Source organism: Staurois parvus, unplaced genomic scaffold, assembly GCF_062004578.1.
Source record: "Staurois parvus isolate SC_StPar_1 unplaced genomic scaffold, SC_StPar_1.0 ptg003164l, whole genome shotgun sequence".
Classification (NCBI taxonomy): Eukaryota; Metazoa; Chordata; class Amphibia; order Anura; family Ranidae; genus Staurois; species Staurois parvus.
In genome coordinates, this window is record NW_028320960.1 from 72,501 (window position 1) to 95,498 (window position 22,998).

Genomic DNA, 22,998 nt, shown 5'->3' on the forward strand with positions numbered 1-22,998 from the left:
CAAACGGACAGGCTGGTTGTACTAAAGTCAGTCGATGGATCGACTTCAGTACAACCAGCCTGCTCATAGATGGATCAAATCTTGGTGGACACTGCAGAACTGGCCGAGATTCAGTCCATCTGTGGCCAACTTTAGCATTTGAACTGGTAGGTGCACTGTCCAGTCGCAGCAGCTGCCAGGCTCTCATAGAGTTTTGACAGGCTGCCAGCAGCAGGAATAAATGGGACACCCTACCTGTGCCCTGTCGCCAACACTGGAGCTGCATGCAAACACCCAGGGTGCATGGGGCCTTAACCTCTTTGCAGCTGCCGCACGCAAATGTGCGGCCTCCCGGCATGTGGGCCTCGACGCCGAGCGGCTGCACATTTGCGTGCAATTAAGAAAACATATGTGCTGACAGCGCTCCCAGCACACATGTCCGGTACTCACAGAAAGGTCCCGATCTCCTCTTTCGATCGGGACCTTTCCCGATCATGTGACAGCGAATCACAGTGGTCACATGACCCTAAAACCCCAACCCGCCTCCTGGCTTCTAAAACCCTTAAAGGGCTGGCAGGCACCAGCGCCAAGGGGTGAAGCATTTACCATTTTGTACAACCTGTTTTGCCCCTGACTCGTAACCCTTTTTTTTTTTTCGTTCAGGTGTTTGTCGAGAGCTCCGACTCCACAGACCACCAACTGCCATTTCCAGAGTCTCACCTGTGGAAGCTCCTTGACCGTCACGCTAATACCATTAGACTGTACGTGTCCCTCCCAGAGCACGTCCCGGGCCCTCAGGCCCAGCGCTCCTCCTGCACGAAGCCTTGCAGGGACTCAGAAAGCCAGGCGGCATTTTGCGAGAGGGGGAAGGGCAGCGGGAAATCCGTGGACGCTATTCTGGAGGAAAGCACTGAAAAACTCAAGTCCCTGTCCCTCCAGCAGCAGGAGGAAGGGGGGAACGGGGACAGCAGTAAAAGTACAGAGGGCAGTGACTTTGAAAACATTGACTCTCCGCTGAATGAGGCGGATTCCTCAGGGTCAGCCGACAACAGAGACCTGGAGAACCGGATTCTCCCCGCTGACTCTGAGAACAACTTCCAGTCGGAAGAGCGATCGGACTCTGATATTAATAACGACCGGAGTACTAGTTCTGTGGATAGCGATATCCTTAGCTCAAGCCATAGCAGCGACACCCTGTGCAATGCGGACAACGCCCCCATGCCACTAGCCAACGGGCTCGACTCCCACAGTATCACCAGCAGCCGCAGATCCAAAGCCAACGAAGGCAAGAAGGAGACCTGGGATACTGCCGAGGAGGATTCTGGGACGGACAGCGAGTACGACGAGAGCGGGAAGAGTCGAGGGGAGACCCAGTTTGTGTATTTCAAGGCAGAAATGCATCCCGGGGAGGAAGGATCTGGGGAAGGACAGAAATGTACGTTTCGTAAGTTTGTGCGCTATGGTGACTTTTTGGAGAAAGGCGTTCTTTAAGACAAATCTTTTGCTTTGATGAGAATCCATATATTTTCCGAGGTGCGTTCTCTGACCTTAACAAATATGGAGACATCACACTTTTTTTTATGATTATTGGGCAGCCCTGCTGCTCTGGTAGCTGCAGACTGAGGTCAATAGTATGGTGGGCCTATTCTTATTGGTTTACTGCAGCCCAGAAGTGAGATTGTGGTTCGTGAAGAATTAAAGTGGAGTTCCACCCAAAAGGGGGAGTTCCGCTTTAAAGATCTGCTCCCCATTTACGATTGGCATCTTTGGGGAGCGGAGGGGAAAGGGTACCCGAATTTGATAGGTACCCGCTCCCACTTCTACTCTCACTTCCACTTGAAGAATCCTGCCAAAAACGCAAGTAAGTGGGGATTAGTGTCTTGTATGTTACGTCGGTGGTTTGTGGGTTAAGCAGGAACTCTGGGCTGACAACAGAAGCAGACACATTCTGGTGTATAGAGATAAGAGATGCACATGACACTGGTCACAGAGATATATTAAGAATGGCGCAGGTAGGGATGCACACGAATGTGCTGTGTGGGTTTAGAATTATACAAAAAAAAAGTCCATAGGTTCAAAGATACCTGTGAATGTATATTCTATAGCAGGCCTTGAAATTCCCACGAGCCTGCTCGTCAATGGCGAGTGGAAATTATGGTGGGGGCGAGTTTGTCCCCCAGGGCTGTCTTGCTGAGCAGGCTCGGAGCTCAGGCCGGATCTGTCATTGGCACTGGGAGCCATCAGACTGCTCAATAGCTGAGCACAGTGAAAGCAAAGGAAGGAGTGTGTGCTGTGCTCTCTGCCTCCCCCTAGAGTGCAGTACCCGGCTCTGTGAGTGAACAATGAAGTACTCCAACTTTTTATAGGGGTGTGTGTTTGTGTGTGTCTGTGTATGCATGTATATGTGTCTGTGTGTATGTACATGTGTGTATCTGTACATGTGTCTGCATGTATGTACATGTACAGGTGAAACTCGAAAAATGAGAATATGGTGCAAAAGTTCATTTATTTCAGTGCAGCAACTTAAAAGGTGAAACTAATATATGAGACTCATTACATGCAAAGCAAGATAGTTCAAGCCGTGATTTGTCATCATTGTGATGATTATGGCTTACAGCTCATGAAAACCCCAAAATCCACAATCTCAGAAAATGAGAATATTACATGCAATCAATAAAACACGGATTGTACATAGAACAATATCGGACCTCTGAAAAGTAGAAGCTGCATATGTACTCAGTACTTGATTTGGGCCCCTTTTGCAGCAATTACTGCCTCAGTGCGGCGTGGCATGGAAGCTATCAGCCTGTGGCACTGCTGAAGTGTTATGGAAGACCAGGATGCTTCAATAGCGGCCTTCTGCATTCTTTGGTCTCATGTCTCTCATCTTTCTCTTGGCAATGCCCCATAGATTCTCTATGGGGTTCAGGTCAGGGGAATTTGCTGGCCAATCAAGCACAGTAATCCCACGGTCATTGAACCAGGTTTTGGTGCTTTTGGCAGTGTGGGCGAAGCCAAGTCCTGCTGGAAAATGAAGTCAGCATCCCCATAAAGCTAGTCTGCGGAAGGAAGCATGAAGTGCTCCAAAATTTCCTGGTAGACGGCTGCGTTGACCCTGGACTTAATGAAGCACAGTGGACCAACACCAGCAGATGACATGGCTCCCCAAATCAACACAGACTGTGGAAACTTCACACTGGACTTCAAGCATCTTGCAGTGTGTGCCTCTCCATTCTTCCTCCATACTCGGGGTCCTTGGGCCTCTCCATTCTTCCTCCATACTCGGGGTCCTTGGGCCTCTCCATTCTTCCTCCATACTCGGGGTCCTTGGGCCTCTCCATTCTTCCTCCATACTCGGGGTCCTTGGGCCTCTCCATTCTTCCTCCATACTCGGGGTCCTTGGGCCTCTCCATTCTTCCTCCATACTCGGGGTCCTTGTGCATCTCCATTCTTTTTCCATACTCGGGGTCCTTGTGCCTCTCCATTCTTCCTCCATACTCGGGGTCCTTGGGCCTCTCCATTCTTCCTCCATACTCGGGGTCCTTGGGCCTCTCCATTCTTCCTCCATACTCGGGGTCCTTGGTTTCCAAATGAGGTGCAATAGTTTCTCTCATCAGAAAAGAGGACTTTGGACCACTGAGCAACAGACCAGGTCTGTTTTTCTTTAGCCCAGGTAAGACACTTCTGACGTTTGTTGTTCAGGAGTGGCTTGACAAGAGGAATACGACATTTGAAGCCCATGTCCAGGATCCGTCTGTGTGTGGTGGCTCTTGCTGCACTGACTCCAGCCTCAGTCCACTCCTTGTGAAAGTCCCCAATACTTTTGAATGGCCTTTTCCTGACAATCCTCTCCAGGCTGCGGTCATCCCTGCTGCTTGTGCACGTTTTTCTTCCACACTTTTCCCTTCCACATAACTTTCTATTAATGTGCTTTGATGCAGCACTTTGGGAACATCCAACGTCTTCTGCAATTACCTTTTGAGGCTTTCCCTCCTTATGGAGGGTGTCAGTGATGGTGTCAGGTCAGCAGTCTTTCCCATGATTGTGATTCCTACTGAACCAGACTGAGAGACCATTTAAAGGCTCAGGAACCCTTTGCAGGTGTTATGGCTGAATGAGCTGATTAGAGTGGGACACTTTGAGCCGAGATTATTCCACCTTTTCACAATATTCTCATTTTCTGATATTGTGGATTTGGGGTTTTCATGAGCTGTAAGCCATAATCCTCACAATGATGACAAATCACGGCTTGAACTATCTTGCTTTGCATGTAATGAGTCTCATATATTAGTTTCACCTTTTAAGTTGCTGCACTGAAATAAATGAACTTTTGCACCATATTCTCATTTTTCGAGTTTCACCTGTATATGTGTGTGTATATGTGTCTGTGTGTGCGTGTACATGTGTGTGTTTGTATGTATGTACATGTGTCTGTGTGTGTATTTCTGTGTATATACATGTATCTGTGTGTATGCGTGTCTGTATGTGCCTGTGTGTGTTTGTTGGTGGCGAGAAACTCTTAAGGCCTGGCTAGTAGCTCAGGACTTGAAATTTTAAGCCCTGTTCTATAGGGCGCACTTGTTAGAGCCCAATCTCTGTAGCTGTAGGATAAAGGTGCCAGATGGATATCAGGGATGGATGGATGGGAGCAGTAACACTGAGGCAGCTTTTTTTTTTAGAGTGGAAGCAAGGCTCTAATGCAGTAACATGAAAAAGAGAGGAAGGCGCCTCTAAGTGCAGTATAGACAATTTATTAGTGAATAATAGATATATTGCACTTACAAAATAAATAGTTAAAGCGGAATTCCACCCAAAAGGGGAAGTTCCACTTTAAATATTAGGCCCCCGATCACCATTAAGGATTGGCACCTTTGGGGAGGAGCTACCCGAATATGACAGGTACCCGCTCCCACTTCTGATGTGATCGCCTAGGCGATCGGAAACGGAAGTTGTCCTCCTACCCTCCCTGCCCGAAGTCTTCTGGGACATGTTACATGTCCCAGAAGACGACGAGGCCATTCAGGAAGCGCAGCACTACTCGCGCGTGCGCAGTGGGTACCCGGCTGTGAAGTCGCAAGCTGTCACAGCCGGGTGCCCACACTGAAGATGCCGGCCTCCTGGAATACAGGAAGGCCGGTGAAGCGGGCTGTGATGGGGGCAACGCGGGATCGTGGGACAGGTAAGTGGCTGTTTTTTAAAAGTCAGCAGCTACAGTTTTTGTAGCTGCTGACTTTTATGTTTTTACAGAGTGAGTGGAACTCCGCTTTAAGGGTTTAGGCTGAGGATACCAGGTAGACATTGTGGGGTTTATTTACTAAAGCTGGAGAGTCCAAAATCAGACTCCCTTCTGCATAGAAACCAATCGGCTTCTAACCTCAGCTTGTTCAATGAAACCTGGAAGCTGATTGGTTTCTATGCAGAAGGGAGTCTGATTTTGGACTCTCCAGCTTTAGTAAATAAACCCCTGTGTGTCATGTTACGTTTGTTTCTTTAAATATTCCAGCTGGGACAGACTTTCATTAGATGTTGGGATAAATCGACACACCATTACAACTTTTATATCGAAATGTGTATATTTTGATTGAATAAAAAGGGGGAGAAGGGGTTTATTGGGGTGCCCTCGGGTGGAGGGTCATTCCAAGGTATACACTAGTGCCATGTCCTAGTTAGATTAGTCAATAGAAACAGAATTGCTACAAATGGACTTTATAGGTGCAAAGAGTAGGTAGACACATAGATAAAATCAATGTTTGCTTTATTTGACATATTATATGTCCCACATAGACCATAATATTAACCTCTTCACGCCGGCCCGAACGCAAATGTGCGGCCTCCCGGCGTCTGGGCCTAGACTCCGAGCGTCCGCACCTTTGCGTTCTATGAAAAAAGGACATATGTGCTGAGAGCGTGCATGCTCCCAGCACACACGTCCGGTATTCGTGGAAAGGTCCCGATCTCCTCTTTCGATCGGGACCTTTCCCGATCATGTGACTGCCGTGATGGCGCGTCACAGCGGTCACCTGACTCTAAACCCCGCCTCCCGGCTTCTGAAACTCTTAAATGCCCAGGAGGTGCCGGCGCGAAGGGGTTAAGAACCTATTTGGTAATATCCCCGCAGTGAATGTCCAAGAACCCACCATATACAAAAGGAGCACAAAAGTGATGAAGCATGGAAAAGACCACCAGGATGATCCTATGGGGGGGCGAGGGACATTCTGTCGCTGGAGAATTGGCCCGATATGTTTCGCGACAGCTGTCGCTTCCTCGGGCTATTTGTATGTCTAGAAAAAATACATAAACTTAGAAACAAAGAAGTCATACAAACATGATACAATACTCATAAAGCATGCGATACACTTACACAGTGGCGTCCTGAGGGGGGTGCGCACCGCACCAGGTGACACCGACCGCACGGGGTGACACTGGACCCGCTCCACGAAAAGGTAAGTTGTAAAGCAAGCCGATGATCCCCGTAGCATGGATCGGAGTCCGATCCATTATGCTCAATCCACAGATCCGATCCATTCTGCGGGGATCATCGAAGGGGGTGTCACCAAGTGTTACCGCTCCGGGTGACACCAACCCTAGGGACACCTCTGCACTTACATAGTAGTGTGGTGGGCCTATTCTTATTGGTTTACTGCAGCCCAGAAGTGAGATTGTGGTTCATGAAGAATTACAGGTTTAGGCTGAGGGTACCAGGCAGACATTGGGTGGCATGTTACGTTTTTGTTTCTTTAAATATTCCAGCTAGGACAGACTTTCATTAGATGTGATAAATCAACAGACCGTTACACTTTTTATATAAAAATGTGTATATTTTGATGATTTGGTTCTATATATATTTTTTTTAAGCAGTGCACAGTGTGTTTGCTTTCTAGGAGCCAATCAGAAGCTATTTCCTCAGAACACCAATGTGGGGTTGGCCTGCTGTAGATTTCTGTACTGGGAGCATTGTCACTTCTGTTCTAGCAGTCTCAGGGCTTGTTTACAGTTTTGATCCTGTCTTCCCTGATCCTCCCCTTCTACTGTCCTCAATCCATCTGCTGATAGTACAGAGCTCTAGGAGTCACTATGCACATGCTCAGTTTGGTCTGTTTTTCTAGAGGTTTTTTTTAGCTATTGCTTCAGTCAAAAAAAAAAAAAAAACGCTTCTCTTTTTTTCATCCCAAATTGAACCCAGGAGAGTGTTCTTATTCCACCATTTCTAGATGGCTCATGCTAGCCATCTTCCAAGCTTATGGTCCCAAGGATTGGGTTCCACCTTGTCTTGTCAAGGTGCATTCTGCTACTGCACTTCAATGTCACTTGGGTTAAAGACTTTGATTCTGTCAATGGACACAAAAGAGAACCTGTTTCCTTGGAGTCCATTGAGGGACACAGGTCCTACCCCTCTGTTTATGACCATGTTCTAAGTCAGCAATGGGCAAACTACGGCCCGGCGGACCTTTTAATCCGGCCCGCGGAGCTAGGCTCCCGCTAGGCTCCTCTCACAGTCCGCCCTGAAGACCGGTGTAGCATGAAAATCTGTCTCTTATGAGGATCTGTCCCCCTCGACGTATCTGCGCATGTGCCGGAGATCGCCGATCGGCTGCTAATGCCTGAAACTGGCACATGCGCAGATACGTCGAGGGGGACAGATCCTCATAGGAGACAGATTTTCATGCTACACCGGAACGGCGCGGGAGCTCGGCGAGAGGAACGCGCGGAGCAAAGGTAAGTGAATTGACACAGGGGGGACTTGGGAACTTAATATGGGGAATTAATTACTATATGGGGGATGAATTACTATATGGGGGATGAATTACTATGGGGGATGAATTACTATATGGGGGATGAATTACTATGGGGGATGAATTACTATATGGGGGATGAATTACTATGGGGGATGAATTACTATGGGGGATGAATTACTATAGGGGGGATGAATTACTATGGGGGATGAATTACTATATGGGGGATGAATTACTATATGGGGGATGAATTACTATGCTTACTATGGGGGAATATTACTATACTTACTATGGATGACACATACACATCATTCATCTACTCTTGGTCCGGCCCCCGGGTCCAATATATGAACCCATTGCGGCCCTCAAGTCAAAAAGTTTGCCCACCCCTGTTCTAAGTACTGCATTGCTGTAAAACGGAGGCATACTGGTAGTAAGGGGTTATTCTGTTCTGGGCTACATTTTGTTTTTTATTTACTATTGTCCAGTCTTCCTGTAGGCGGTAGTGTTAGCTGAATGTTAGACTTTGTGTCCCTCAATGGACTCACAAGACGGGGATATTATGGTGAGTACAAAAATCATTATATTACAGCTTACCTGTCCTTATGTTTGGCTGCTTTGGGTTTCTTTTTTCAACCTAAGTACATTTTCTGCAAGTACAGAAAAACACCCGTCTACTAGAAATGTATTGTCCTTGTAACTTCCTGTACACCTAGCTGATGTTTTGAACTATCCGCTTTCCCAGCCGTCTTCTTTGACCTACAGAACATCTCCTCTTTGTTTAAGGCTAGGTTCACATCTGTGGGTGGTGCCGCTGCGGCTCCGCAAAAAAAAATCCGCGCACCACCCACACAGAGGAATGCGGACCCGCAGGCGGGTGCCATTAGTTCTAATGGCGCGCCGCCCGCACTGGAAATTGCAACCCTACTGGGAACCGAGGTTCCTGTGCGGGCTGCGTTTTCAGAAGTGCAGGGACTTCTTCACTGCGTGTCCCGGGGCACAGGAGTCCATTCAAATGAATACGCTCCCGTGCCCGTGCAAAACGCGGCCCGCAGGACCGAGGATATGTGAATGGAGGGTAATAGAAAGAGGGGACAGGTGTTTGTAGTTCAAACCAGGAGAATAATCTAGGGTGACAACACTGTGCCTTAGATACAGTAAAGTGAATGTGTGTCATCACCCCAGGAAGCGTGTTTTTGGCAGGATCAACAGTTAAAAATAAAGGATAAAAAGGCCTGAAAAAAAGAAAATGAATGTAGCCACCTCATCTAAGGATTAAAGTGGCTGTAAAGGCTCAAGGTTTTTTTTAACTTCATGCATTCTGTGCATGAAAGTAAAAAAACTTTGTGCAGCAGGCCTCCAGCGCCCCCTAATACTTACCTGAGCCCCATTGTGAACAAGCGATGCACGAGGACCTCGGGTCTCTGCCTCCTCATTGGCTCTCACGGCTGTCAGTCACAGCCAGTGAGCCAATGAGGAGACGGGGTGGGGCCAATCTGCGGCTCTTTACCTGAATGGACATACGGAGCAGTGGCTTGGGAGCGCACATGCTCGGGTGCCCCCATAGCAAGCTGCTTGCTATGGGGGCACCTGACAGGAAGGATTAGCCAGGAGCGCCGGTTGGGGACCTGAGAAGAGGAGGATCTAAGCTGCTCTGTGCAAAACCACTGCACAGAACAGGCAAGTATATAACATGTTTGTTATGTAGAACCTTTCAGTATCACTTTAAGTTGCCATATATTGCATTTGGGCTCTTGGGTTTGGATACGCTGTAAAATCTTTGTGCGTGTAAAAACATTTTATCACTGAACTAGTTACTGGCCAATTTATTCACACCCCCCCCCCCCCCCCACTGTATGTGGTCACACTTTTAAGTTCAGCTAAAGAATGGTAGACAAGTTGAACTTTTTAAATTTTTCTAGATGTTTAATTTTCTAGATGATCGCAAGTATGTAAAATGAGTGAAAGTCAAACGATCAAATCTGGGCATGCTTGGCCAACTTTGTGATCCTATGTTCTGGGGGGGTTGTGTGATAGGACGTGTGAAGTCCACAATCCGTTGTGCATGTTCCTGACCCGTCTCGTCTCTCTGCAGGTTTATTGGTGAATGTAGATAAAAGAATCACCCTCTCTGCTTTCAAACAGCAGCTGGAGCCTTTTGTGGGGGTCCCCTCCTCCCAGTTTAAAGTCTTCCGGGTTTATGCCAGCAATCAGGAGTTTGAAAGCGTGCGCCTGAACGAAACGTTGTCCTCCTTCTCCGATGACAACAAGGTAGGAAGTTGGATCAAACCTTTTGATGTTGCCGTCTCCCATTTCAGTCTGTGTGCTATTGCAATAAAAGAAAATTGTAACCATGGCAGCGGTACTCGTTGCATTCTCAGGATTTCTTAAATATCATCCCCTGCTCCTGTCATTTGTTCACCAGCTTCCCCAGAAATCTGCACATGGCCTGATGTCCATTTTATAGACTTCCTTCTGGAAGGGATGTGGCATCGCTGGCACCATTCTGGTCTTCTGCACTTCCATCTATGCTACATACCAAGTGATTGCATCTGAACAAGCAGGAATGGGGTTGCCATGCTTTCTATTGCAGTACTTGGACTGATTGTGTGATAATAGTAAAATTACCCCCTTTAACCTCCCTGGCGGTTTTCCCGAGTGTAGCTCGGGGTAAAATGTCAGTGCCAAAAGCAGTAACCCCGAGCTACACTCGGGCTTACCATGCGGCGCTGTGTAGGGAGTCCCTGCAGAGCTTGCTTGTCCTGCGCTCCCGCGATGTGTCCCCTGCAGCGTCCCCGGCCATCTCCTCCGGCATCCAGCTTCCGTGTTCCGGTCCCTGTGACGTGGGGACGTACAGGCGCCGCCGGCGACGGGAAATTTTGAAAATTTAAAAAAATTTCTTTTTTTTTCAAAACAAATTTTCCATAGTAAAACATTGCTGTTTCAACCCATTTCACATACATTTTGTCCCGAGTGCTTTGTCCGGCGCACTGCCTGCATTTTTACTGTTTTTTCTGCCTTGAAACTGAGAAACGTCCATGGCGTCTAAAAAGCGTCCCTTTAGGTCAAAAGCGGTTTTAGACCGGCTAGAGAACAGCGATAGTAAATCAGAACCACTTGCAGAATTGAGTGATAATGATTCGTGGGGGAAATTCCTCATCAGACACTGAAAACGATTCTGCGACTGAGCTCAGCGATGTGCGAACTTGGCGCTCTATTTCACATTTCAGTGTTTTTGGTTTGATTATATTATTGAATTAAATTTATTATTATTATATTATTATTATTTTTTATGATTATTTATTAAATTATAATTTATGATTTCGTGTATCAAATTTTATCCTCCCCGGGATGTTTACTAGGCTCTTGTTCGGACAGATTTCAGTGAGTTATTCCTAAAAATTACAGGCCTACAATAAAAAAAACTACATATTTCGTTGCAAAAAAATTTACCGCTTTCAGCACCAAAAATCTGAACTAATCATACCGCCAGGGAGGTTAAATGATCATGTATAGGGATGTGGGGTAGGCTGAAGGTTTGCATTCTCTGCCCATCAATGAAATATGAGAATGCTCACCAGCACCTTCACAGTTCATTGAGAACTACAAGGCGGTGGCAGATAGAAGTTGTCGTTAATTCATTCATAGATTACTGTGAATGAATGACATGACCGTGTGGGCGGAGCTCTGCACGGCTGTTCTCTTTTTTTAAACTGTGACAGTGGGTGCAGTGAGAAGATCCCCACGTGTTGTCACAGCGGGGGATTGGAGGGGCACAGACAGGTGCTCTTTGGTATTATACTACATGTTATACCCTAAATAGAGATGTAACATGTTACCAAAGGTGAACTTCTCCTTTAAGTGATAATGTATAGAGATGTAGGGGTAGGCGGTGCCATGTTAATTATTGGAACGCATGGGCTGATCATGTGATCGTAAAGACCGCACCTCTCTCAGCACGCACTTTATCTTATTAGCAGAAGCCGGGATGTATCTACAATAACTTTTTTCAGGTAGTTTTGAAATATTTAGTATTTTTATATTCGGACAGAGCAGGTATTTCCCATAGTAGAGCTCTGCTGTATTTGGCTTAGGTAATTTATGAGTGTAACGGAACCGCACCCCAACTGCGCTAGGGTATTCCTGCTAGACTCCCGCTTCCCCATTTGAACACCATCCACGGACCCCACCGCTGACCATACAGGACGACACAGCACCAGGCTTCTTAAGACAGGAACTGAACTGCTTTATTTTAACACAAACACAAGATATATACACAAGGCGGGGAAATACAACCTGTAACAGGAAACATATCAGCAGCCCGTCCCATCAGGGGGAAGGGCTGCCGGAAACACCCCCCACCAAACCAATAAACACAATAGAACAATGGAGCAACCTAGTGGCAGTAAACAATGAACAACCCCCACACCCTACCTATACATGTCCACACAATACTAGGACAGATCACCCTGTACCCCTAACAGGCACAGGGTGACTCACACATAATGAGGATTTGGGGAGCTGAGACAGGGGTCTCCCCACCTTTCCAAAGGGGGCTGTGTTCCATGGGCCCCCCACCCAAAGTGACTTCCGTCACAATGGGCAAAACTACTATTTGATCATTTCACTTTATTTATTTTCCCTGATGTGTTGCAAAGTCTTTGTACTGGAAAAGGTAAAGGCGTTGTAGTAATCTTTGCTTGTTCTTGTAGATCACCATCCGGCTGGGAAGGGCCTTGAAGAAGGGAGAGTACAGAGTGAAGGTGTTCCATCTCCTAATAAATGACCCCGAGGTAGGAGCACAGAGACCTCCTGACTGATCAGACCGTGCCAGGCCTGTACACAATATTCATCCTCTGCTATTCCGGTGTGTTTTGCAGCCATGTAAGTTCCTGCTGGACGCTGTGTTCGCCAAAGGCATGAGTGTCCGACAGTCCAAGGAAGAGCTGATTCCTCAACTCAGGGAGCAGTGTGGCCTGGACCTCTCTGTGGACAGGTAAGTCGCCTTCTCTCAAGGTTTTCCAGGCTATTGTGTCAGTGGTTCAGGTGGGCACATGGGCTAAAAAAAAGATAAAAAGTTTAATGCGTAAAGTGTAACAAGAAGGCAACATTTTTTTAGTTTTGGATAGAGTAGGAAAGGCTTGAGACCTGCCGTTTGGAGATGGCACCTCCCACTGTGCTCTCTTTTTAGGAAAGAATAATGCTCTGTGACACCGGTGTCATAGATACCCCCTGTATTAAATCCGACCACCGGCCTTCCCTTCAGTCTTCTCTCCTGGACAAAAATGGCTTACTCTGATTTCACTGCACACTGTGAGCTTCTCATAATGTGCATTAGAAGCTGCAGCAAGTCAGATAGAGCTCCGCCTCATTTCCTGGCTGGAGGATTATCTAACTCAGTGTTTCTCAACCTTTTTTCAGTCAAGGCACCCTTTAAAATGGACAGTCCCGAGGCACCCTTTAAAATGGACAGTCCCGAGGCACCCTTTAAAATGGACAGTCCCGAGGCACCCTTTAAAATGGACAGTCCCGAGGCACCCTTTAAAATGGACAGTCCCGAGGCACCCTTTAAAATGGACAGTCCCGAGGCACCCTTTAAAATGGACAGTCCCGAGGCACCCTTTAAAATGGACAGTCCCGAGGCACCCTTTAAAATGGACAGTCCCGAGGCACCCTTTAAAATGGACAGTCCCGAGGCACCCTTTAAAATGGACAGTCCCGAGGCACCCTTTAAAATGGACAGTCCCGAGGCACCCTTTAAAATGGACAGTCCCGAGGCACCCTTTAAAATGGACAGTCCCGAGGCACCCTTTAAAATGGACAGTCCCGAGGCACCCTTTAAAATGGACAGTCCCGAGGCACCCTTTAAAATGGACAGTCCCGAGGCACCCTTTAAAATGGACAGTCCCGAGGCACCCTTTAAAATGGACAGTCCCGAGGCACCCTTTAAAATGGACAGTCCCGAGGCACCCTTTAAAATGGACAGTCCCGAGGCACCCTTTAAAATGGACAGTCCCGAGGCACCCTTTAAAATGGACAGTCCCGAGGCACCCTTTAAAATGGACAGTCCCGAGGCACCCTTTAAAATGGACAGTCCCGAGGCACCCTTTAAAATGGACAGTCCCGAGGCACCCTTTAAAATGGACAGTCCCGAGGCACCCTTTAAAATGATGGACAGTCCCGAGGCACCCTTTAAAATGATGGACAGTCCCGAGGCACCCTTTAAAATGATGGACAGTCCCGAGGCACCCTTTAAAATGATGGACAGTCCCGAGGCACCCTTTACAATGATGGACAGTCCCGGGGCACCCTTAAAATGATGGTCAGTCCCGAGGAACTCTTTAAAATGATGGTCAGTCCCGAGGCATCCTTTAAAATGATGGTCAGTCCCGAGGCACCCTTTAAAATGATGGTCAGTCCCGAGGCACCCTTTAAAATGATGGTCAGTCGCGAGGCACCCTTTAAAATGATGGTCAGTCGCGAGGCACCCTTTAAAATGATGGTCAGTCGCGAGGCACCCTTTAAAATGATGGTCAGTCGCGAGGCACCCTTTAAAATGATGGTCAGTCGCGAGGCACCCTTTAAAATGATGGTCAGTCCCGAGGCACCCTTTAAAATGATGGTCAGTCCCGAGGCACCCTTTAAAATGATGGTCAGTCCCGAGGCACCCTTTAAAATGATGGACAGCAGTGATTGGAGGATCCTGTTGCACCACTAGAAGTGAAGTCTTGTCCATCTCTACATGAATCACATTTCTGTTTGTGTGGCTCATTTTAGTTCTGAGAGTCGGCACTAAATGTCTGTTTCCTGCAGGTTTCGCTTAAGAAAAAAGACTTGGAAGAACCCCGGCACAGTATTCCTCGACTACCATGTCTACGAGAATGAGATCAGTATTTCAAGCAACTGGGAGGTCTTCCTTGAGGTCCTGGAAGGTAAAGTGTGTGTTCTGCTTTCTGGGGAGTCCAGGACACTCAAGAGAAGCTTGACAACCTTTGCAACCCAGTTGTCCTGAAAATGATAATTTTTTGGCTGCCAATACTGATCCTGTGGCTTCAACCCCGTTAACTGTCTATATGAAGGTAGAGACAGCCAGATAATGAGAATTTTCAGGAGGATGTCAGCCCTTGAGGTTTTCAATATAGGATCATATTATCTAGAATAGAAATCTATACGTTTTACCTGCCGATAATTCGTAAACCTAATGAACTTGTTGCAAAATTGGCATCTGATATCCCTGTGATATCATGTGCAGACAGACCAATGTTCTTTTCTGACTTTGGTTCCCCTATACTTTTGTTTGGGTGTAGATAGATTGGTTGAATCATCCTCTGGCTTTTCCTGTCTCAGATTCTTCAGAGCATTAAGGCCAGAGACGGCCAGGCAGAAAGCATCTTAGTCTGTAGGGTTCAATATTGAGTTGGCCCCGCCCTTTCCACACACATGACCTTTAATGGCCCCTCCCAGTCTTAGTCCGTAGGGTTCAATATTGAGTTGGCCCCGCTCTTTGCAGCTATAACAGCCTCAACTCTTCTGGGAAGGCCGTCCACAAGGTTTAGGAGGGTGTCTATGGGAAGGTTGGACCATTCTTCCAGAAGCACATTTGTCAGGTCAGGCACTGATGTCGGGGGAGGAGGCCTGGCTCGCAGTTTTCGCTCTAATTCATCCCAAAGGTGTTCTATGGGGTTGAGGTCAGGACTCTGTGCAGGACAGTCAAGTTCCTACACCCCAAACTGGTTCCTCCATGTCTTTATGGACCTTGCTTTGTGCACTGGTGCGCAGTCATGTTGGAACAGGAAGGGGCCATCCCCAAACTCTTCCTACAAACTTGGGAGCATGAAATTGTCCAAAATGTCGTCTTAAGAGTTCCCTTCACTGGAACTAGGGGGCCAAGCCCAACCCCTGAAAAACAGCCCCACACCATAATCCCCCCTCCACCAAACTTTACACTCGGCACAATGCAGGCAGGCAAGTACCGTTCTCCTGGCAACCGCCAAACCCAGACATGTCCATCGGATTGCCAGACAGAGAAGTGTGATTGGTCACTCCAGAAAACACGTCTCCAATGCTCTAGAGTCCAGTGGCAGCGTGCTTTACACCACTGCATCCGACTCTTTGCATTGCACTTGGTGATGGAAGGCTTGGATGCAGCTGCTCGGCCATGGAAACCCATTCCATGAAGCTCTCTACGCACTGTTGTTGTGCTCATCTGAAGGCCACACCAAGTTCGGAGGTCTTTAGCTATCGACTCTGCAGACAGTTGGCGACTTCATGCGCTGACCCCGCTCTGTCATGTGACGTGGCCTACCATTTGGTGGCTGAGTTGCTGTTGTTCCCAGTTGCTTTCACTTTGTTATAATCCCACTAACAGTTGAGCGTGGAATATTTAGTAGCCAGGAAATGTCACGGATGGACTTATTGCACAGGTGACCACCTATCACGGGACCACACTTGGAGTCACTGAGCTCCTGAGAGCGACCCATTCTTTCACCAATGTTTGTAGAAGCAGTCTGCATGCCTAGAGGCTTTATTTTATACACCTGTGGCCGTGGAGGTGATTGGAACGCTTGAATCCAATGATTTGGAGGGCTGGCCCAATACTTTTGGCAATATAGGGTGTAAACAATGGCCGTCGTCTTGCTGTGCCCAGAGACCCATGGCCGTCGTCTTGCTGTGCCCAGAGACCCATGGCCGTCGTCTTGCTGTGCCCAGAGACCCATGGCCGTCGTCTTGCTGTGCCCAGAGACCCATGGCCGTCGTCTTGCTGTGCCCAGAGACCCATGGCCGTCGTCTTGCTGTGCCCAGAGACCGGTTATCCTCCCAAGACAAACTACTGTCGTCGTCCACTTCTAATGCCAAGGGGCCATTAACCATCATCCTCCTCCACAGATCATGACCTTAAAGTCCCATGAAAGACCAACTTCTTGTACCTAGAGAATTTAATTTGTGGCTGCTGTGTTCGGTCACTTCTAATAGGTCGAAAGCCATTCTCTTCACATACTTACCAGTCTATTTTTCTCCCTCTGTTTTTATGTTGTCTTGCAACAGAAGGTGAGAAGATGAAGTCCATGTCCCAGCTGTCCTTGCTGACTAAGAGGTGGAGGCCATCACAGCTGAAACTGGACCCCTTCCAGGAGATCGTGCTGGAGACCAACAGTGTGGATGAACTTCGTGAGAAGGTGATGATCAGAGCATTACAAATTTTGAAGGGTCAATACTTCAAGGGGAGATATTTCAGAGTTTGGTGGATGCTAATGAATTAAACCACTGATGCAGTTTCTTCGCCTCATGAGGACTTTATTAATGAGATCTCAGAGCTGAATTTCCAGGTCTGTGCATCTGTTGTACTCATGAAAGGTTCCCATCATCCCTGCTGAATTTTATATTTATTTTAAATGATGGAGAAAGGTGGATGGGAATCTCCCAGGTGCACTGGAGCAATCTATGGAATTATGGATGGGCGATCTCGCTGAGTATCCCAAGACCTTAAGCAAGTTTGAGAATGACTTGGCCAGCTAGGCCTCTCCTTTACAGTTGCAAGAAAAAGTATGTGAACCCCTTGGGATTACGTGGAGTTTTGCATGAATTGGGCATAAAATGTGCTCTGAACGTCATCTAAGTCACAACAATAGAAGAACACAGTCTGCTGAACATAATACTACACAAACATTAGATGTTGTCATAGTTTAATTGCACATAGCATGTAAACATTCACAGTGCAGGGAGGAAAAAGTATGTGAGGCCCTAGCATAATGACTTCTCCCAGAGCTAATTGGAGCCAGGAGTGAGCCAACCTTGACTCCAATCAGTGTGATGATATTGGATGTGCTGACAGCTGTCCTGCCCTTAAAAAACACACGCCTGTTTTGGGTTTACTGGTTTCAAGAAGCACTGTCTGATGTGAACCATGCCTCGCAGAAAAGAGCTCTCAGAAGACCTACCATCAAGAATTGTTGACTTGCATGAAGCTGGAAAGGGTTACAAAAGTATCTCCAAAAGCCTTGATGTTCATGTGTCCACGGTAAGACAGACTGTCTACAAATGGAGAAAGTTTAGCACTGTTGCTACTCTCCCTAGGCTTGGTCGTCCTGTAAAAATGACTGCAAGAGCACAGCGCAGAATGCTGCATGAGGTAAAGAAGAATCCCAGAGGGTCAGCTAAAGACCTACAGAAATCTCTGGCACATGCTAATATTTTTGTTGACACATCTACAATAAGGAAAACATTAAACAAGAATGGAGCACATGGGAGGACACCACGGAGGAAGCCATTGCTGTCCAAAAAGAATATTGCAGCACGTTTGAAGTTTGCAAAAGAGCACCTGGATGTTCCACAGCACTACTGGCAAAATATACTGTGGACAGATGAAACCAAGATTGAGTTGTTTGGGAAGAACACACAACACTATGTGTGGAGAAAAAAAGGCACAGCACACCAACATCAAAACCTCATCCCCACTGTGAAACATGGCGGAGGGAGCATCATGGTTTGGGGCTGCTTTGCTGCCTCAGGGCCTGGACGGATTGTTGTCATTGATGGGAAAATGAATTCCAGAGTTTATCAAGACATTTTGCAGGAAAACGTACGACCATCTGTCCGCCAACTGAAGCTCCGCAGAGGATGGGTGATGCAACAGGACAATGACCCAAAGCATACAAATCATTCAACAAAACAATGGCTGCAACAGCACAGAATACGCCTTCTGGAGTGGCCCAGTCAGAGTCCTGACCTCAACCTGATTGAAATGCTGTGTCATGACCTTAAGAGAGCGATTCACACCAGACATCCCAAGAATATTGCTACACTGAAACAGTTTTGTGAAGAGGAGTGGTCCAAAATGACTCCAGATCGTTGTGCAGGTCTGATCTGCAACTACAGGAAATGTCTGGTTGAGGTTATTGCTGCCAAAGGAGGGTCAACCAGTTATTAAGTCCAAAGGTTCACATACTTTTCCTCCCTGCACTGTGAATGTTTACATGTTATGTGCAATTAAACCATGGCAACATCTAATGTTTGTGTAGTATTATGTTCAGCAGACTGTGTTCTTCTATTGTTGTGACTTAGATGACGTTCAGAGCACATTTTATGCCCAATTCATGCAAAACTCCACGTAATCCCAAGGGGTTCACATACTTTTTCTTGCACCTGTACATTCAGTGTAAGTTTTGGGTGGATTGACCCTTTAATTACAGTGACTTGTTGGACAGGTGAGTTCATTCATGGTAACGCACAATCCAGATTCCTACAAGAAAAAAAGTGGACAACCGAATGTCTTCTAAATCCCGATACATTATGAGAATGATTTGAGTTCTCTTGTAAAGGGGTGCCTTAGGCATGAACTGAAGCCCATTAGTTGTACAGACTTCTAAAATCTTGGTCAGCAGTGATACTTGGGCTAATATTTTATATTGGCGGTTGTCAAGGTTGTTCATGATGGCTGAACAGGCAGTCCCCAAGTTACAAACATCCGACTTGCATACGGCTCATACTGAAGAACGAAGGTGGCGTAACATCGTTCTGTTCCTGGAAACTGCTGAGCAGCCATCTTGCTGCTTCCCTCATGCTGTCACCTACTGTCTGGTGGACCTGTCATCAATCCCATAACGCTGCATGGCCAGTTAACCCTTCCCTGTGCTGTCCAAAATGTAAAAATAATTTTTTGGCTGCAGTTACACTTAAAAAATTTACCTGTTCCAACTTACATACAAATTCAACTCAAAGCGGAGTTCCACTCGACCTATCAAAAAATAAAAGTCGGCAGCTACAAAAACTGTAGCTGCTGACTTTTAAAAAAACCTGTCCCTCGGTCCCGTGGTGTGTCCCCTGCACCTCATTTCACTGGCCGTCCTGTATTCCAGGAGGCCGGCATCTTCAGTGGGGGTGATAGCTTGCGGCTTCACAGCCGGGTGCCTACTGCGCATGCGCGAGTAGCGCTGCACTTCATGAATGGTCCTGTAGTCTTTTGGGACCTGTCGCATGTCCCAAAAGACTACACCTTCCGTTTCTGATCGCCTAGGCCAGGGGTGGGCAACCTGTGGCTCTCTGGCTGTTGTGGAACTACATTTCCCATGAGGCATTGCAAAGATTACAAAACTGACAGTTACACCTATGACTTGCAGAGGCATGATGGAACTTGTAGTCCTGCAGCTCTCAGGTTGCCTACCCCTGGCCTAGGCGATTGGACCGGAAGTGGGAGCGGGTACCTGTCAAATTCCCCCCCGCCCCCCAAAGGTGCCCATCCTTAATGGGGAGCAGTCCTTAAAGCGGAACTTCTCCTTTTGGGTGGAGCTCCACTTTAAGAACGGAGGTGGCGTAACATCATGCTGTTTCTGGAAACCGCTGGGCAGCCATCTTGCTGCTCACCGCATGCTGTCACCTACTGTGTGGCAGACCTGTCAGCAATCCCACATCACTGCATGGCCAGTTAACCCTTCCCTATACTATCCAAAACTTAAAAATAATTTTTGGGCAGAAGTTACACTTAAAAAAATGTACCTGTTCCAACTTGCATACAATTTCAACGTAACCCCTTCACGCTGGCCGCACACAAATATGCGGCCTCCTGGCATCTGGGCCTAGAGGCTGAGCGGCCGCACATTTGCGTTCAGGTAAGAAAAAACGTGTGCCGAGAACGCGCGCGCTCCCAGCACACATGTCTGGTACTCACGGAAAGGTCCTGATCTCCTCTTTGGATCAGGACCTTTCCCGGTCATGTGACCGCCGTGACGACGCGTCACAGCAGTCACATGATCCCTAAACCCCGCCCATACCGCCTCCCGGCTTCTGAAACTCTTAAAGGGCCGGGAGGCGCCGGCATGAAGGGGTTAAGAACAAACCTACAGAACTGATCTTGTTTGTAACCTGGGGACTGCCTGTTCTGTAACATTTGATGGCGATTTGGACTAATAAGGATTTTATTTCTTCACTTTGTCCAGCCAGAAGAAACCGAATCCTATCAGCAAGGTACTTGTGTTCCTTGTGCCAAAATGCTCTCCATGTCCTTGGAAAGACTAAATTTCCATTATTTCTTGTCCCCCAAACATGTCCTTTTATACATCCTGTCTGTTGAAGGAGCGGTGGGTGACGTAATGACGTCACGTTTCCTTCTGTGGGAAGGTGCTATCTCCACCACTCCCGGTCATGACCCCCCCACAGCTATTGATTGGTAGCCATGCAAATAGCTGCACTGTCCCTCACGGCCCCAAGGTTCACCCTCATACCCTTCCACCACATCATTGCATTCCTTTTGAGCAATGAGAAGTACTTCAGATTTCCCTCAACAGCTGTGACGTGCGGCTCACGCATAGATCCTCTGCGCCCATGGAGCCATTGACATCACCGGGTAGAAAATCGTGAATGATGTAAAAAGTCGAGCATTAGTTGTAAAAAAAAAAATAATAATAATTTTTTATTGTTTATGGGTAGGGGGAGCTCGGATTTCAGAATTTTGGTTTTAACAACTTACCCTCTGGAAGATTTACCCCCCCCCCCCTTCTTGACCTTCTTGCTATAAGGCGCTGCATTATTTTAACTGACAATTGCGCTGTCATGCAACGCTGTCCATAAATTAAATTTATGTCCTTTTTTTTCCCCACATATAGAGCTTTCTTTTTTTGGTATTTGATCACCTCTGGGTTTTTTATTTTTTGCGCTATAAACAAAAAAAAGACAATTTGGGGGCAAAAAACAATGTTTTTAATTTTATGCTAATTAACGCATCCAATAAAAAATTTTCAAACTAATTTCTTCATAAATTTAGGCCAATATGTATTCTGCTACATATTTTTGGTTAACAAAAATCCCAATAAGCGTATATTGATTGGTTTGCGCAAAAGTGTTTTTGTTTTGGTTTTTTTTTTTTTTTGTTTTGATTTGTTTTGGTTTTTTTATTTTTATATCTACTAGTAATGGCGGCGGTCAGCAACTTTGATATTGTGGTGGAAAGTCTGACACTTTCTTTGAACCAGTGAACACTTAATACATTGATCATTGCTAAAAAAAAATATACACTGTCGCTGTATTAATGACACTGGCTGGGAAGGGGTTAAACATCTAGGGCAATCAAAGGGTTAACTGTGTGTCCAGTGTTTGTGTGTACGTTTCGGTGTTTTTACTAAGTAATGTGCTGAATTTTATTCTCTGCATAGCAGGGTAAGAAAATCCAGCAGATTGCCACTGACAGGATACAGCTCTGCCTTGTTTACACAGACTGAGCTGTGTGCTTTCACTCTCCTCCCCGATCAACAGGTGCCTGCGCTCATCCATTGGCCGGCACCCGTTGATTGGCTTCTGCTGTGACTAATCACAGCAGAAGCGTCGTGCCCCTTAACCAGGAAGTCCAAAACCACGTGTGTATATGTATGTATGTATGTATGTATGTATGTCGGGCGGCACAGTGGCTTAGTGGTTAGCACGTCTGCCTTGCAGTAATTGGGTCATGGGTTCGATTCCCGACCGTGGCGCCTCCTGCATGGAGTTTGCATGTTCTCCCTGTGCTTGTGTGGGTTTCCTCTGGGTACTCTGGTTTTCTCCTACACTCCAAAGACATACTAGTAGGTTAATAGGCTCCTGTCTAAATTGTCCTAGTTTCATCCCTGGCCATGTGGGATCTCCTGCATGGTGGGGGTTGGAGAAAGACCTGGCAACCTACCCTGTAAAAATAATTGCTAAGAGAATTCATGGAAAAAGTCGCTTACAAGTGACGGTTCATGCAATCGCCAAGGGTCGGATACAACTGAATAGATATATATAGAGCTGTGTTCAAAATAATAGCAGTCAGACATCACTAACCGGATCAATCACTGTTTTTGGTGGAAATGATATTTCTACATGGCAAATAATTTCCTAGCAGGTGTAGTAGAGTCATAGAAATCCAACAGACCCAACAGTCATGACATGCATGCTGCTGATTCTGTGTCATTGAATCACTCATTGAAAGGGGCGTGTTCAAAATAATAGCAGTGTGGAGTTCTATTAGTGAGGTCATTCATTCTTTGAAAAACAGGTGGCAATTATTGCCCTTATTTAAGGAAGGAAGGCAGCAAATGTTGGACATGCTGGTTACAGTGCATTTCTCTCTGAAATTCTGAGGAAAATGGGTCGTTCCAGACATTGTTCAGAAGAACAGCGTACCTTGATTAAAAAGTTGATTGGGGAGGGGAAAACATATAAAGAAGTGCAGAAAATGATCGGCTGCTCAGCTAAAATGATGGCAAATGCTTTAAAATGGCAACCAAAACCTGAAAGACGCGGAAGAAAGCGAAAAACTACCATTGGAATGGATAGAAGA

At 46.8% G+C, this 22,998-nt stretch overlaps 1 protein-coding gene across 3 annotated transcripts in view; it reads left to right on the forward strand.

Moving 5' to 3' along the window:
• Nucleotides 1-22,998, forward strand: part of USP47 (ubiquitin specific peptidase 47) — a 94,132-nt gene that overhangs the window by 63,481 nt on the left and 7,653 nt on the right. For 2 of the 3 annotated variants that reach the window (XM_089667303.1, XM_089667304.1), the window contains exons 20-25: nucleotides 643-1,423; nucleotides 9,808-9,983; nucleotides 12,425-12,505; nucleotides 12,593-12,708; nucleotides 14,526-14,644; nucleotides 16,758-16,888. In XM_089667303.1, coding sequence (XP_089523429.1) covers nucleotides 643-1,423; nucleotides 9,808-9,983; nucleotides 12,425-12,505; nucleotides 12,593-12,708; nucleotides 14,526-14,644; nucleotides 16,758-16,888 — 1,404 coding nt within the window. The remainder of the gene's footprint in view (nucleotides 1-642; nucleotides 1,424-9,807; nucleotides 9,984-12,424; nucleotides 12,506-12,592; nucleotides 12,709-14,525; nucleotides 14,645-16,757; nucleotides 16,889-22,998) is intronic. The other variant, XM_089667305.1, reaches the window with a different exon arrangement.